Source organism: Oncorhynchus masou, chromosome 33 (assembly GCF_036934945.1).
Source record: "Oncorhynchus masou masou isolate Uvic2021 chromosome 33, UVic_Omas_1.1, whole genome shotgun sequence".
In the NCBI taxonomy this organism is placed as follows: Eukaryota; Metazoa; Chordata; class Actinopteri; order Salmoniformes; family Salmonidae; genus Oncorhynchus; species Oncorhynchus masou.
The window spans coordinates 37,288,239-37,304,000 of record NC_088244.1 but is presented as its reverse complement, the minus strand read 5'-3'; the positions used below and the strand labels follow the sequence as shown (position 1 = coordinate 37,304,000).

General features: G+C 47.0%; 1 protein-coding gene across 10 annotated transcripts in view; it reads left to right on the top strand.

Moving 5' to 3' along the window:
* LOC135528460 (retinoic acid receptor gamma-A) overlaps window positions 1-15,762 on the top strand; it is a 75,140-nt gene that overhangs the window by 9,767 nt on the left and 49,611 nt on the right. For 9 of the 10 annotated variants that reach the window (XM_064957555.1, XM_064957560.1, XM_064957558.1 and 6 more), the window contains exon 2: window positions 5,108-5,533. In XM_064957555.1, coding sequence (XP_064813627.1) covers window positions 5,356-5,533 — 178 coding nt within the window. In that variant the 5' untranslated portion in view covers window positions 5,108-5,355. Of the gene's footprint in view, window positions 1-3,254; window positions 3,275-5,107; window positions 5,534-15,762 lie in introns of those variants that run through there. The other variant, XM_064957557.1, reaches the window with a different exon arrangement.

Genomic DNA, 15,762 nt, shown 5'->3' with positions numbered 1-15,762 from the left:
TAAGAGTTGCGTCGAGAGAGTTTTTTTGAGAAACGGACTGGGAGAGAGAGATCGAGAGGGAGGCAGAGTGAGAGAGAGATGAAGAAAGGGAGAGAGAGATTGCAGTTGGAGGCTGTGTTGGCAGTATGGGGTTGGTGCCTATAGTCTATGGGGCTGTTTCTGCTGCTCCTTCCTGAAACGTGGCCACCCAAACCTGTCTCCCTCCCTCCCTCCCTTCCTCCCTGCCTCCCTCCCTCCCTGCCTCCCTCCCTCCCTTCCTCCCTGCATGCCTGCCACCCTGCCTCCCTCCCTTCCTCCCTCCCTTCCTCCCTCCCTTCCTCCCTGCCACCCTTCCTCCCTGCCTGCCTGCCACCCTGCCTCCCTTCCTCCCTTCCTCCCTGCCTGCCTGCCACCCTCCCTCCCTTCCTCCCTGCCTGCCTGCCACCCTGCCTCCCTCCCTTCCTCCCTGCCTGCCTGCCACCCTGCCTCCCTCCCTTCCTCCCTGCCTGCCTGCCACCCTGCCTCCCTCCCTCCCTTCCTCCCCCTGCCTCCCTGCCACCCTGCCTCCTCCCTCCCCCTTCCTCCCTGCCTGCCTGCCACCCTGTCTCCCTCCCTCCCTTCCTCCCTGCCTCCCTCCCTCCCTTCCTCCCTGCCACCCTGTCTCCCTCCCTCCCTGCCACCCTGCCTCCCTCCCTCCCTGCCTGCCTGCCACCCTGCCTCCCTCCCTTCCTCCCTGCCTGCCTGCCACCCTGCCTCCCTCCCTCCCTCCCTTCCTCCCTGCCTGCCTGCCACCCTGCCCCCCCCCTGCTTGCTAGCTCCCCCTCTCCCTTCCTCCCTGCTCTGCCTACCTGCTCCCTCTCTGCCTCCCTGCTCTGTCTGCCTGCTACCTCCCTTACTCCCTGCTCTGCCTGTCTGCTCCCTCCCTCCCTGCTCTGCCTGCCTGCTGCCTCTCTCTCTCTCCCTCTCTCCTTGCTCTACCTGCTCCCTGCTCTGCCTGACTGATCCCTCTCTTCCTCCCTCCCTGCCTCCCTCCCTCCCTCCCTGCCTCCCTCCCTCCCTCCCTGCCTCCCTCCCTCCCTGGCTCTGCTCTGGGTTCACATGTGGAACAGTTTACTGTAATGGAACTCTAACTTAGTGGTGGTTTGAAGCTGCCTGCAGCAGTAGAGTGTAATTAACTGGCTCTGGTGAAAGAGAAAGAGCCAGAAAGAAAGAGAGGAAAGGAGAGAGAAGAGAGGGAGATCAGTGGAAAGGGGGATGTGTGTGTTTTTGCACATGTGTGTAGTGTGTGGAGTTCAAGAGTGCCTCTGTGTTGTTTTTGTTATATGTGTATGTAACTTTGATGTGAGTATGGAAAATAGTTATGTTTCCTGGGCAGGCAGCCACCCCTTAGTGCCGCCCAGTGCCCACACTCTGTCACTGTGCCCATACTCTGCCTCTCTCTCTCTCTCTCTCTCTCTCTCTCAGCTAGTTCAGCAGTTCAGCTAGTTCAGCAGCTCAGCTAGTTCAGCAGTTTAGCCAGTTCAGCAGCTCAGCTAATTCAGCAGTTCAGCATTTCAGTTAGTTCAGCCAGTTCAGCAGCTCAGCGAATTCAGCAGTTCAGCCAGTTCAGTAGCTCAGCTAATTCAGCAGCTCAGCTAGTTCAGCATGTTCAGCCAGTTCAGCAGCTCAGCTAATTCAGCTAGTTCAGCAGTTCAGCTAGTCCAGTAGTTCAGCTAGTCCAGTTCAGTTCAGCTAGTTCAGCAGTTCAGCTAGTTCAGCAATTCAGATAGTTCAGCAGTTCAGCTAGTTCAGCAGTTCAGCTAGTTCAGCAGCTCAACTAGTTCAGCTAGTTCAACAGTTAAGCTAGTCCAGTAGTTCAGCTAATTCAGCAGTTCAGCAAGTCAGCAGTTCAGCTAGTTCAGCAGTTCAGTTAGTTCGGCTAGTTCACTAGTTCAGCAGTTCAGCAGCTCAGCTAATTCAGCAGTTCAGCAGTTCAGCATTTCAGCTAGTTCAGCAGTTCAGCTAGTTCAGCAGTTCAGTTAGTTCAGCAGTTCAGCTAGTTCAGCAGCTCAGCTAGTTCAGCATGTTCAGCCAGTTCAGCAGCTCAGCTAATTCAGCAGTTCAGCCAGTTCAGCTAGTTCAGCAGTTCAGTTAGTTCGGCTAGTTCACTAGTTCAGCAGCTCGGCTAGTTCAGCAGTTCAGCAGCTCAGCTAATTCAGCAGTTCAGCATTTCAGCTAGTTCAGCAATTCAGCTAGTTCAGCAGTTCAGTTAGTTCAGCAGTTCAGCTAGTTCAGCAGCTCAGCTAGTTCAGCATGTTCAGCCAGTTCAGCAGCTCAGCTAATTCAGCAGTTCAGCAGTTCAGCTAATTCAGCAGTTCTGCAGTTCAGCAGTTCAGCTAGTTCAGCCAGTTTAGCAAGTTTAGCCAATTCAGCAGTTTTGCTAGTTCAGCCAGTTTAGCCAGTTCAGCAGTTCAGCCAGTTCAGCAGTTCAGCCAGTCCAGCAGTTCAGCCAGTTCAGATAGTTCAGTTAGTTCTGTAGTTCAGCGGTTCAGCCAGTTCAGCATTTCAGTTCGTTCTGCAGTTCAGCCAGTTCAGCCAGTTCAGCATTTCAGTTAGTTCTGCAGTTCAGCCAGCTCAGCATTTCAGTTAGTTCTGCAGTTCAGCCAGTTCAGCATTTCAGTTAGTTCTGCAGTTCAGCCAGTTCAGCATTTCAGTTAGTTCTGCAGTTCAGCCAGTTCAGCATTTCAGTTAGTTCTGCAGTTCAGCCAGTTCAGCATTTCAGTTAGTTCTGCAGTTCAGCCAGTTCAGCATTTCAGTTAGTTCTGCAGTTCAGCCAGTTCAGCATTTCAGTTAGTTCTGCAGTTCAGCCAGTTCAGCAGTTCAGCCTCAGATCTTTCTTTTTTCCCTCTTTGCTTATTCCCAGAATTCCAAGATTCTTCCTCAGTCTCTGTTCCCCCTGATTCACAAACCACGGCCGTTCCAGATAGCAGCCCTGGCTGATTTCCTTGGCTCTGCTGTTTCTCCAAACCACATTTCAAAAACAAGCAGCTGACACCACCCACTCATAAAACCTCTCTGGGGGGGGAGAACAACAGAGGTTTGAATGGGACGCGCACGGCGCTGGGCTCAGAGTTAGAGCTAGAGACAGCCAACAGCCGTGTGCTTTTCCAGTGACAAGCTGCGTCTACAGTGCTTATGTGCTTCACCTCGCCTGGGACTGAGGACAAGTGGGCAATCATGCTGGACTGGTGTTAGCCTAGATGGGTACATTGGGCTGTCTGAAGCAAAAGAGAGATGGAGGGAGTTAGAAATGGAGGTAAAGGACCATCCAGAGAGCTGGAGATGCATGGAACGTGATGGCACTGCGTTTATGGTCTAGACTTCTGGGCTGCCATTCATGAAAACATCAAATGTATTATTAGTGACAATGTTCCATTTTCTCCCAGCCTGTATATTCTGGACAGTGGTGGGAAAAGTACTGAATTGTCATGCATGAGTTGAAGTGCAAAGTCAAGTAAATGCTATAAATCAAATTCCTTATGCTAAGCTAACCGTGGTAAATGTATGGTTGAATGGTCCTCCCGACTGGGTACTTTAGCAGCATACAAAAAATGTTCTTTCCGTATTCGGGGTAAAAAAAATCTTGATCAGGTCAGTGGTTCGTGAGATCTCTGTGAAAAGGGTGTTACATTTAAGCCATAAGCCAAACTCTCAATATGTTCTATACTTTTGGACAGTGTATTGCTCCCATTCTATCTGCTAGTGTGATGGATTTTATTTGAATGTCGTCCCGTTTTCTGTGGGTTTTTGTTGGTTGGCATCTTTTTTATTATTATTATTTTTGTTATTGCTTTTTTTCGTTGGGTCCTACTACTTTGTATTTGCTGTATTCTGTTGTTTCTATATATATATTATATATATATATATGTATAAATACAAAAAAATGACAATAAAATGTTGGTCATAAAAAAAAGAAATGGAGGTATAGGCATCAGCAGTTAGGTGGGCAACCATTGTTCCTCTCTGTCTTTCTTCCTCTCTCTCTCTCTCTCTCTCTCCATTTCTCATGTGTTGGATCCCGTGTCTGGGCCTTTGGTCCTGGGGGATCGAGGCAGAGAGAAAGGCACAGGAGACAGAAAGGCAGGCTGCTGTGCGGGCTAGAGCCAGGGGAGAGAGAGAGAGAGAGAGAGAGAGAGAGAGAGAGAGAGAGAGAGAGAGAGAGAGAGAGAGAGAGAGAGAGAGAGAGAGAGAGAGAGAGAGAGAGAGAGAGAGAGAGAGAGAGAGAGAGAGAGAGAGAGAGAGAGAGAGAGAGAGAGAGAGAGAGAGAGAGAGAGAGAGAGGTTGAGAGTTGTGAGACCAGGCAGCAGAGAGACAGAAAGAGAGAGATACAGAGAGGCAGAGCGAGAGAGAGAGAGAGAGAGAGAGAGAGAGAGAGAGGTTGAGAGTTGTGAGACAGAGAGGCAGGCTGCTGTGCGGGCTAGAGCCAGGGGACCAGGCAGCAGGGAGGCAGAAAGAGAGAGATACAGAGGCAGAGCGAGAGAGAGAGAGAGAGAGAGAGAGAGAGAGGTTGAGAGTTGTGAGACAGAGAGGCAGGCTGCTGTGCTGGGTTGGCAGCATGAACAGAGAGCCTCTTTATTGTGGAGTTCTGCTGATTTAAATCATATGGCATAGCCTGGAATCACTGCAAAAGTCTGGAAGCCTTTCAAAACTGCTGAAACAAGAGCTCCTTCACCCTCCCTCCCTCCTTCTCTCCCGCTAACTTTTTTCAAACAACTCTCTTATTTTCTTTTCCTTTCCTCACCCCCGGTTTTCTTGCTTTTCCTTCTTCTGCTCGCTTTTTGACTCTCACAGTCTCTCACATATCCCCCCCCCCACACACACACACACCTCGACGTTTTCAACATAACCTGTGTTCACTATTGTTTTGAAGTTTGTACATGCCTCTGAGATGACTGTTTGGAATAAACTATTCATTGTTGCAGATCAGTCCTCAGAGTTTACATATGTTGAACTGTGCTTGTCGAAAACAAAGAACATTTACTTTTGATTTTAACATTGCATCATGTGACAATATTGTAAAAAGTAGTTATTATATATTTTGTAGAACAAAATAAAAATGGTATGTTTTTTTTGTGTCTTCTTCTGATAGGTGCATTCGCATGATCATTCCTAAGAGCAGAAGACCAGAAATCTCCTCGGCCAACCAGAACCTTAGGTCCTCATCCAGCCCAGCTTCCTGATAGGCTACCGGTGGAAGAAGTGGAATTCCCAGTTTGGCATTCCCAATTTTCCTGTCCTCTACCAGGTGGTGTGTGATATTCCCTAGCCCAACAGCCTGAGAGAGGGTCTGTCTTGGATACCATAGGCCTTCTGGGTACTCCTCTCCTCTCCATTACCATGGCTACCAACAGGGAACGGCAGGTGGGTCAGGTGGGTCACATGACAGGGTTCCCACCTGCTGTCTACCCATTTGCCTTCAACTCCATGCGGAACCACTCCTCCTTTGACCTGCTGGCCAATAGCAGCCTGTTTGGGAGATTCAGCACCGACCTCCCTAAAGAGATGGCTGCACTGTGTAAGTGAAGTTACTCAAACATATTGTGTGTGCCTGTGTGTGTACACGTGTATGTGTGTGTGTGTGTGTGGGGGGGGGTGTTTGTCGTATTTTGAAACAGAACATTTTCCATTTTCACTGAACATGCATGCATCTGTTTATAATAATGCGAGAGAAGAAAACAATGAAACAGAGAAAGGAGCAGTTCCTTAACATTGCGTTGATCGTTTGTTGCCGTTTTGGGGTTTTATGATGGCTGTTGTAGATGATTAGGTGGTGACACAGTCAGAGTCCGTGAAGTCAAACCGGCTTCCTTCCCACAAGTCTCAAATAAGAGAGGTGATGTCATCAAATATTGGAAAATGCTCATAAGAGGCTGTGTCTGCTGCCATTCTAAAACTGCAGGTATATATGTGGCCACAGGGGGTGCTGTTGTATATCAGCAGAGACTGAAAGGGGAAAAAAGGGAGGAGAGAAGAGAAAGAGACATTTGTTAGTGATTTATAGCTTTTCTCTGTAGTGGAACACCTTGAACAATTTGAAAGGGTGACGGCACAATATAAAGAGGTCCATTTAAAACCACTCAAATGTGCCTATGGCGTTTCCACGGGTTATAGCTTTTAACGTCAACGCAAAACATATAAGTAAAGAAGTAAACATTGCACTCAAAAGGTTTCAAAAGCATAAAGACATTTCAAATGTTGTATTAAACAGTGTTTAACCATGTGCACATAGTTGTAGTATGCATACTAGGGGAAACTAAGTAAACAGATAAATATTGGTTGTATTTACAATGTTTGTGCAACGGATCACAAATCTTGCTACTGTAATTCCACATTGCGGCATTTCGCCTAACATATATGGGAGTTTATCAAAGTTTTTAAAAAATAAATTATTCTATGTGGGTCTGTGTGTTCTGTGGGAAATATGTATCTCTAATATGTACATATCTTTGGCAAGTGCAGCTCAGTTTCCACCACATTTTGTGTGTAGTAGGGACATAGCCTTTCTTCTCTCTCTTTCTTCTCTTCTCTAGCCAGGTCTGCCTTCTGCGGCCATTCTCAATAGCAAGGCTATGTTCACAGAGTCTGTACATAGTCAAAGATGTCCTTCATTTTGGGTCAGTCACAGTGGTCAGGTATTCTGCTACTGTGTACTCTCTGTTTAGGGCCAGATAGTATTCCAGTTTGCTCAGTTTTTTGGTTGATTCTTTCCAGTGTGCCAAATAGCTATCTTTTTGTTTTCTCATAATTTGGTTGGATCTAATTGTGTTGCTCTCCTAGTGCTCTGTTGGGTCTGTTTGTGAACAGAGCCCCAGAACCAGCTGGCTGAAGGGGACTCTTTTGTAGGTTAATCTCTCTATAGGTTAGGGCTTTATTTCTAAAAAATGGAAAAGTGGTGCGTGCATATGTATTCACCCCCTTTTCCCATGAAGCCCCTAAATAAGATCTGGTGCAACCAATTACCTTCAGAAGTCACATAATTAGTTAAATAAAGTCCACCTGTGTGCAAGCTAAGTGTCACATAATCTGCCACATGATCTCAGTATTATATACACCTGTTCTGAAAGGCCCCAGAGTCTGCAACACCACTAAGCAAGGGGCACCACCAAGCAAGCAGCACCATGAAGATCAAGGAACTCTCTAAACAGGTCAGGGACAAAGTTGTGGAGAAGTACAGATCTGGGTTGGGTTATAAAAAAATATCAGAAACTTTGAACATCCCACGGAGCACCATTAACCTCTCTGGGAAATGTGGGACGCTAGCGTCCCACCTGGCCAAAAGCCAGGGAAAATGCAGAGCGCCAAATTCAAATAAATTACTATAAAAATCATGTCATGCATTTCATCCGGACGTGAAAATACTGCCCCCTGTCACCAACAAGTTAAATCCATTATTTAATAAATGGAAAGAATATGGCACCACAACAAAACTGCCAAGAGAGGGCCGCCCATCAAAACTCACGGACCATGCAAGGAGGGCATTAACCAGAGAGGCAACAAAGATACTAAAGATAACCCTGAAGGAGCTGCAAAGCTCTACAGTGGAGATTGGAGTATCTGTCCATAGGACCACTTTAAGCCGTACACTCCATGGAGCTGGGCTTTATGGAAGAATGGCCAGAAAAAGGCCATTGCTTAATTAAAGAAAGAAATGCAAACACGTTTGGTGTTCGCCAAAAAGCATGTGGGAGACTAACCAAACATATGGAAGAAGGTACTCTGGTCAGATGAGACTAAAATGGAGCTTTTTGGCCATCAAGGAAAAAGCTATGTCTGGTGCAAACCCATCACCTCCCATCCCCCTGAGAACACCATCCCCACAGTGAAGCATGGTGGTGGTGCATCATGCTGTGGGGATGTTTTTCATTGGCAGGGACTGGGACACTGGTCAGAATTGAAGGAATGATGGATGATGCTAAATACAAAGACATTATTGAGGGAAACCTGTTTCAGTCTTCCAGAGATTTCAGACTGGGACAGAGGTTCACCTTCCAGCAGGACAATGACCCTAGGCATACTGCTAAAGCAACACTTGAGTGGTTTAAGGGGAAACATTTAAATGTCTTGGAATGGCCTAATCAAAGCCCAGACCTCAATCCAATTGAGAATCTCTGGAATGACTTAAAGACTGCTGTACACCAGTGGAACCCATCCAACTTGAAGGAGCTGGAGCAGTTTTGCCTTGAAGAATGGGAAAAAATCCCAGTGGCTAGATTTGACAAGCTTGTAGAGACATACCCCAAGAGACTTGCAGCTGTAATTGCTGCAAAAGGTGGTTCTACAAAGTATTGACTTTGAGGAGGTGAATAGTTATGCACACTCAAGTTTTCTGTTTTTTGTCTTATTTCTTGTTTGTTAATACAATAAAACAAATATTTTGCATCTTCAAAGTGGTAGGCATGTTGTGTAAATCAATTGATACCAACCCCTCAAAAATGTATTTTAATTCCAGGTTGTAAGGCAACAAAATAGGAAAACTGCCAAGGGGGTGAATACTTTCGCAAGCCACTGTAAAATACATATTTTCCAGGATGTTGAAAATGTGTCTTCCGGATGTAGAAAAGGACCCCCCCAAAACACAAAAGACGTCAGCTCATGCTTACTGGTGTGTAGCTTACCATGTCGGCCACAATGGAATGTTATGAATGCCCATCCGTGTGGTAGGCCTACCATTTGTAAAACAGGCAGTTGCATTGCCTTTATTGGTCCTGATTCCTGTGACTAATCCATTTGGCTATATAAGCTCTGAATATCAGCTACCAAACTTTATCAGGAGTTGCCGTGAGCCTATTTGCCTATACACAGTGGGAATTGCCAAGGTATTTTATTTTTCACTATGATCAAACTTGTCAAAAATGGATGGATACAAACTTCATGACAATGGGGTGAAAGTCCTGGACAACAGTTGTGATTGTTCATTCTGTAGCGTCCATTTTACTTTGACCTGTTTTATTTGATTGAGCGCCATTTAGGTTTCGGCTATTTGATCGGAGAAACCTGCATGATGTAAAAAAAGAGTGTCTTTCTCGTTACATTGTAGGCTACAGAAAAGGCCACATACTCTTTCTGCCATATCCTGTATCTGCTAGATGATTAATGTTCTTTCATTTTTGGGGGGAACGGAACGCTGGTGGAGCGCCACAGCGATGCGCCTCTTCAACAGCACCCTAGAGAGGCGCGCTGGGAATGAAAAAGCAAAATAATTTGCGCCCCTTCCTTTGACAAAGTGGCCACTGTTTATCAAAGGGCGGCTTTACCTCTCACCTAATCAGCGCTAACCCAAAAAGCTAATTTGCCACTGGTTGAGAGAAATTGTTATTGATTTTATGTAGAATTATAGGTGGTTTTATGTGTTGTTGTTGGAGGTGCGTCTTGGTCTGTTTAGCTCAGAAAATGTCACCCTTGTCAATCCTCTGCCTAATCCTGCCTAATGAGTGGGCGGCCGTGAGGACATGGAAGAACTGAACATTTTCAGCTTACAGGAAGTGTACTGTATGCAGATTCTTGCGACATGGGGGCGTGAAATATCATGCTGAAACATGAGGTGATGGCGGCGGATGAATGGCACGACAATGGGCCTCAGGATCTCCTCACGGTATCTCTGTGCATTCAAATTGCCACCGATAAAATGCAATTGTGTTCATTGTCCGTAGCTTATGTCCACCCATACCATAACCCCACCGCCACCATGGGGCACTCTGTTCAAAGTGTTGACCTCAGCAAACCACTCGCCCACACGACGCCATCTGCCCGGTACAATTGAAACCAGGATTCATCTGTTAAGAGAACACTTCTCCAGTGTGCCAGTGGCCATCGAAGATGAGCATTTCTCCGCTGACGTCGTTTAAGATGCCGAACTGCAGTCATGTCAAGACCCTGGTGAGGATGACGAGCACGCAGATAAGCTTCCCTGAGATGTTTTCTGACAGTTTGTGCTGAAATTCTTCGGTTTTGCAAACCCACAGTTTCATCAGCTGTCCAGGTGGCTGGTCTCAGACCATCCCAATAGTGAAGAAGCCAGATGTGGAGGTCCTGGGCTGGCATGGTTACAAGTGGTCTGTGGTTGTGAGGCCGGTTGGACATACTGCAAAATTCTCTAAAACGACGTTGGAGGCAGCTTATGGTAGAGAAATTAACATGACATTCTCTGGCAACAGCTCTGGTGGACATTCCTGCAGTCAGCATGCCAACTGCACACTCCCTCAAAATGTGAGACATCTGTGGCATTGTGTTGTGTGACAAAACTGCACATTTGGCCTTCTATTGTCCCCAGTACAAGGTTCATCTGTGCAATGATCAGGTTGTTTAATCAGTTTCTTAATATGCCACACCTGTCAAGTGGATGCACTATCTTGGCCAAGGAGAAAAGCTCACTAACAGGGATCTAAATGAATTGTAGAGAAATAAGGTTTTGTGCGTGTAGAACATTTCTGCGATCTTTACATGTTGCATTTATATTTTTGTGCAGTGTATAGAGTACCAGTAAAAGTATGGACACACCTACTCATTCAAGTTTTTATTTTTATTTTTGACTATTTTCTATATTGTAGAATAATAGTGAAGACATCAAAACTATGAAATAACACATATGGAATCATGTAGTAACCAAGAAAGTGTTATATCATAAAAAATATGTTTGATATTTGATATTCTTCAAAGTAGCCACCCTTTGCCTTGATGACAGCTTTGCACACTCTTGGCAATCTCTCAACCAGTTTCATGAGGTAGTCACCTGGAATGGATTTCAATTAACAGGTCTGCCTTGTTAAAAGTTCATTTGTGGAATTTCTTTCCTTAATGTGTTTGAGCCAATCAGTTATGACAAGGTAGGGGTGGTATACAGAAGATAGCCCTTTTTGGTAAAAGACCAAGTCCATATTATGGCAAGAACAGCTCTGATAAGTTAAGAGAAATGACAGTCCATCATTACTTTAAGACATGAAGGTCAGCCAGTATGGAACATTTCAAGAACGTTGAACATTTCTTTAAGCGCAGTCGCGAAAACCATCAAGCGCTATAATGAAACTGGCTCTCATGAGGACCGCCACAGGAAAGAAAGACCCAGAGTTACCTCTGCTGCAGAGGATAAGTTCATTAGAGTTAACTGCACCTCAGATTGCAGCCCAAATAAATGCTTCACAGAGTTCAAGTAACATACACATCTCAACATCAACTGTTCAGAGGAGACTGCTTGAATCACGTCTTCATGGTTGAATTGCTGCAAAGAAACCACTACTAAAGGACACCAATAATAAGAAGAGACTTGCTTGGGCCGAGCAATGAACATTTAACTGGTGGAAATCTGTCCTTTGGTCTGATGAGTCCAAATTGGAGATTTTTGGTTCCAACCGCCGTGTCTTTGTGCGACGCAGAGTAGGTGATCGGATGATCTCTTCATGTGTAGCATGGAGGAGGTGTGATGGTGTGGGGGTGCTTTGCTGGTGACACTGTCTGTGATTTTTGTTTTATTCAAGGCACACTTAACCAGCATGGCTACCACAGCGTTCTGCGGCGATACGCCATCCCATCTGGTTTGGGGTTAGTGGGGCTATAATTTGTTTTTCAACAGGACAATGACCCAACACACCTCCAGGCTGTGTAAGGGCTATTTGACCAAGAAGCAGAGTGAAGGATCCGATGACCTGGCCTCCACAATCACTCAACCCAATTGATATGGTTTGGGATGAGTTGGACCGCAGAGTGAAGGAAAAGCAGCCAACAAGTGCTCAGTACATGTGGGAACTCCATCAAGACTGTTGGAAAAGCATTCCCGGTGAAGCTGGTTGAGAGAATGCCAAGTGTGTGCAAAGCTGTCATCAAGGCAAAGGGTGGCCACTTTGAAGATTCTAAAATATAAAATCTATTTTGATTTGTTAAACACTGTTTTGGTTACTACGTGATTCCACATGTATTATTTCATAGTTTTGATGTCTTCACTATTATTCTGCAATGTAGAAAATAGTAAAAAATAAAGAAAAACCCTTGAATGAGTCAATGTGTCCAAACTTTTGACTGGTACTGTGTATATTTTTGCAGAATTCTGCCTGCAGAAGTCTCAGTTGGGTGTTTGTCCGTTTTTGTGATTTTTGGGTTGGTGAGTGGACCCCAGGCCTCTCAACCATAGAGAGCAATGGGTTATATAAAAGTTATTGAAGTATTTTAGCCATATCCTAATTGGTATGTCGAGTTTTATGTTCCTTTCGATGGCATAGACATACCTTATTGCCTTGTCACTTATATCATTCACAGCCTTGTGGAAGCTCTCTCTCTCTCTCTCTCTCTCTCTCTCTCTCTCTCTCTCTCTCTCCCTCCCCTCAGCCCAGCATGCCTGAGCACCTCTCCAGCCTTTCAGATGTCAATCACTACCTCCCCCTCCTGCTGCCCACTTAATCCTTAAGGTATTTACAGGGAACCAGAGAGAGGGGAGAGAGAGAGAGAATCAAAAAAGTAGGAGAGTAGAAAGAGAGCACCCGGGGGTAATGTACTGGTGTGGTGGAATCCAAGGACACACCCTGCTATGAAAACACACACACACACCTCTCTGTCTCTCTTTCATGTAAACATTTGAAACACCCCTCTCATGCACTCACTCACACTGAATAAAATCTCCTTCATTTTTGAATGCATTTTTCATGGTATCAAGTGCAACACATTCAATTGTTGTTCATATATGCATGGGCCTTAGATGGTTGTCAGGATGTTATTGTAAATGAGAATCTGTTCTCATTAATTGACCTTGTTTAAAATAAATTCAATAAATGGGGTGGGGGATACGCAAATGAGCAGATTGACAGTAATAGTATCATGACCGTGGGGTTGAGGGGTTGTAAGGTACATATCTGTGTTGCGGCTTAACTGCGACGGGTTCAAAGGTTAAGTCAGGATCACAGAGTCACAATTAGCTCTAACCCGTGTTTAAACATGGAGATTGGCATTCCTCATTCTTCCCCCCCTCTTCCACAGCCCAGACAGCCAGACATGTTACAAGTTGTTTCACTGACAGCTTTTCTCATACCGTCCTTTTCAAACGTTCGCTTCCGTGGAAAACAAAGGCAGGCGCTCACTTAAACGTTCCAACATTCCCCGGGCACTGTTTTTCCTTTTCTTCTCCCCGAATCCATGCAACTTATTATGTGACTTATTCAGCAAATTTTACTCCATAACTTATTTAGGCCTGCCTTAACAAAGGGGGGTTGAATACTTTCTCACATTATTTTCCTGTCTCACAGTTCCATAGTTCATTGCCGTGTGAAAGGTGGCCAGGGACACACGTGGTCCCATCCCAACTTCCTTTGTTTTGGTGTGCTGTGTGTGAGAGGATGGGGGAGGGAGGAGGGGGAGGGAGACAGAGAGAGACAGAGGGAGGAGGGGGAGGGAGACAGAGAGAGAGAGGGAGGAGGGGGAGGGAGACAGAGAGAGAGAGAGAGAGTGAGGAGGGGGAGGGAGACAGAGAGAGAGAGGGAGGAGGGGGAGGGAGACAGAGAGAGAGAGAGGAGGGAGACAGAGAGAGAGAGGGAGGAGGGGGAGGGAGACAGAGAGAGAGAGAGAGGGAGGAGGGGGAGGGAGACAGAGAGAGAGAGGGAGGAGGGGGAGGGAGGGAGACAGAGAGAGAGAGGGAGGAGGGGGAGGGAGGGAGACAGAGAGAGAGAGGATGGGAGGGAGGAGGAGGAGGGAGATAGACAGACAGAGAGAGAGAGGCTGGGAGGGAGGAGGGGGATAGAGAGAGAGGATGGGAGGGGGAGGTAGACCAATAGGGAGAGGATGGGAGGGAGGAGGGGGATAGAGAGAGAGAGGATGGGTGGGAGGAGGGGGAGGGAGGAGGGGGATATAGAGAGAGGATGGAGGGAGGAAGGGGATATAGAGAGAGGGGGGGAGGGAGACAGACAGACAGACAGACAGACAGACAGAGAGAGGATGGGAGGGAGACAGATAGAGAGAGGATGGGAGGGAGGAGGGGGAGGGAGACCGACAGAGAGAGGATGGAGGGAGGGAGACAGACAGATAGAGAGAGGATAGAGGGAGGAGGGGGAGGGAGACAGACAGACAGAGAGAGGATTGGAGGGAGGAGGGGGAGGGAGACAGACAGATAGAGAGAGGATAGAGGGAGGAGGGGGAGGGAGACAGACAGACAGAGAGAGGATGGGAGTGAGGAGGGGGAGGGAGACAGACAGACAGACAGACAGAGAGAGGATGGGAGGGAGGAGGGGCAGGGAGCCAGACAGATAGAGGATGGAGCGAGGAGGGGGAGGGAGACAGGCAGATAGAGGATGGAGGGAGGAGGGGGAGGGAGACAGACAGATAGAGAGAGGATGTAGGGAGGAGGGGCAGGGAGACAGAGAGAGGATGTAGGGAGGAGGGGCAGGGAGACAGACAGATAGAGAGAGGATGGAGGAGGGGGAGGGAGACAGACAGATAGAGGGAGGAGGGGGAGACAGACAGACAGACAGATAGAGAGAGGATGGAGGGAGGAGGGGGAGGTTGACAGACAGATAGAGAGAGGATGGAGGGAGGAGGGGGAGGTTGACAGACAGATAGAGAGAGGATGGAGGAAGGAGGGGGAGGTTGACAGACAGATAGAAAGAGGATGGAGGGAGGAGGGGGAGGTTGATAGACAGATAGAGATTAAGTGTGGTACAAGTGTGGTGGTGAAGTAACTGGTCCTGTGGAGGCTGACGTGTGTCTGTGTGTGCTGTAGGCCCTTCCCCTACGTACTGTATGTCCGTGTGTATGCAAAACTCCATGAGAGAATTTGAGGGCTGTCTACACTACCACGCTATCACGATACTCCGCACACAAACACACACACACAGAGAGAGCAAGAGTAGCTCTGAGCCTGTTATCAGTTGATCCTTGACATTACAGGAGCCCTTCAAACAAACAGTTGGAAGCCGATTACCGCAATTTACTGTGTGATAACATCTGAACTGAGCCCTGAAACACTTCTGTAAGCACAGGGATGTTTTGAAAAGCTAGTCCACACGAATGGAGGATGGAGAGAACCACCTCCTAAAGGTAGAGGCCTTTTCTTTGGCGGCAAAGAGTCGAGCGGGCTCAATTCTTCACCCCTTTTCTCTCCGTTTCTGTCTCTCTTTCTCTTTCTCTCTCTCTGTCTTTTTTTTCTCTCTCTTTCTCTGTCTCTTTCTCTGTCTCCCTCTCTCTTTCTCTCTCTCTCTCGCTTTCCCTCTCGCTCTCTCTCTTTCTCTCCATCTCTCTCTCCCTCTCTCTTTCTCTCTCTTTCCCTCTCGCTCTCTCTCTCTTTCTCTCCATCTCTTTCTCTCTCTCTCTCTCTCCCTCTCTTTCTCTCTCTCTCTCTTTCCCTCTCGCTCTCTCTCTTTCTCTCCATCTCTCTCTCTCTCCCTCTCTCTTTCTCTCTTTTTCTCTCTCTCCTTCTCTCTCTCTCTTTCTCTCTCTCACTTTCTCTCTCTCTCCATCTCCATCTCTTTCTCTCTCTCTCTCTCCCTCTCTCTCTCTCTTCCTCTCTCTCGCTTTCTCTCTTTCCCTCTCTTTCCCTCTTTCTCTCTCTCTTTCTCTCTCTCTTTCTCTTTCTCGCTTTCCCTCTCGCTCTCTCTCCATTTTCTCTCTCTCTCTCTCTCTCTCTCTCTCTCTCTCTCTCTCTCTCTCTCTCTCTCTGTCTGTCTGTGTTTCTCTCTCTCTCTTTCTCTCTGTCTGTGTCTCTCTCTCTGTCTGTGTGTCTCTCTCTGTCTCTCTCTCTCTCTGTCTCTCTCTCTCTCTGTCTGTGTCTCTCTC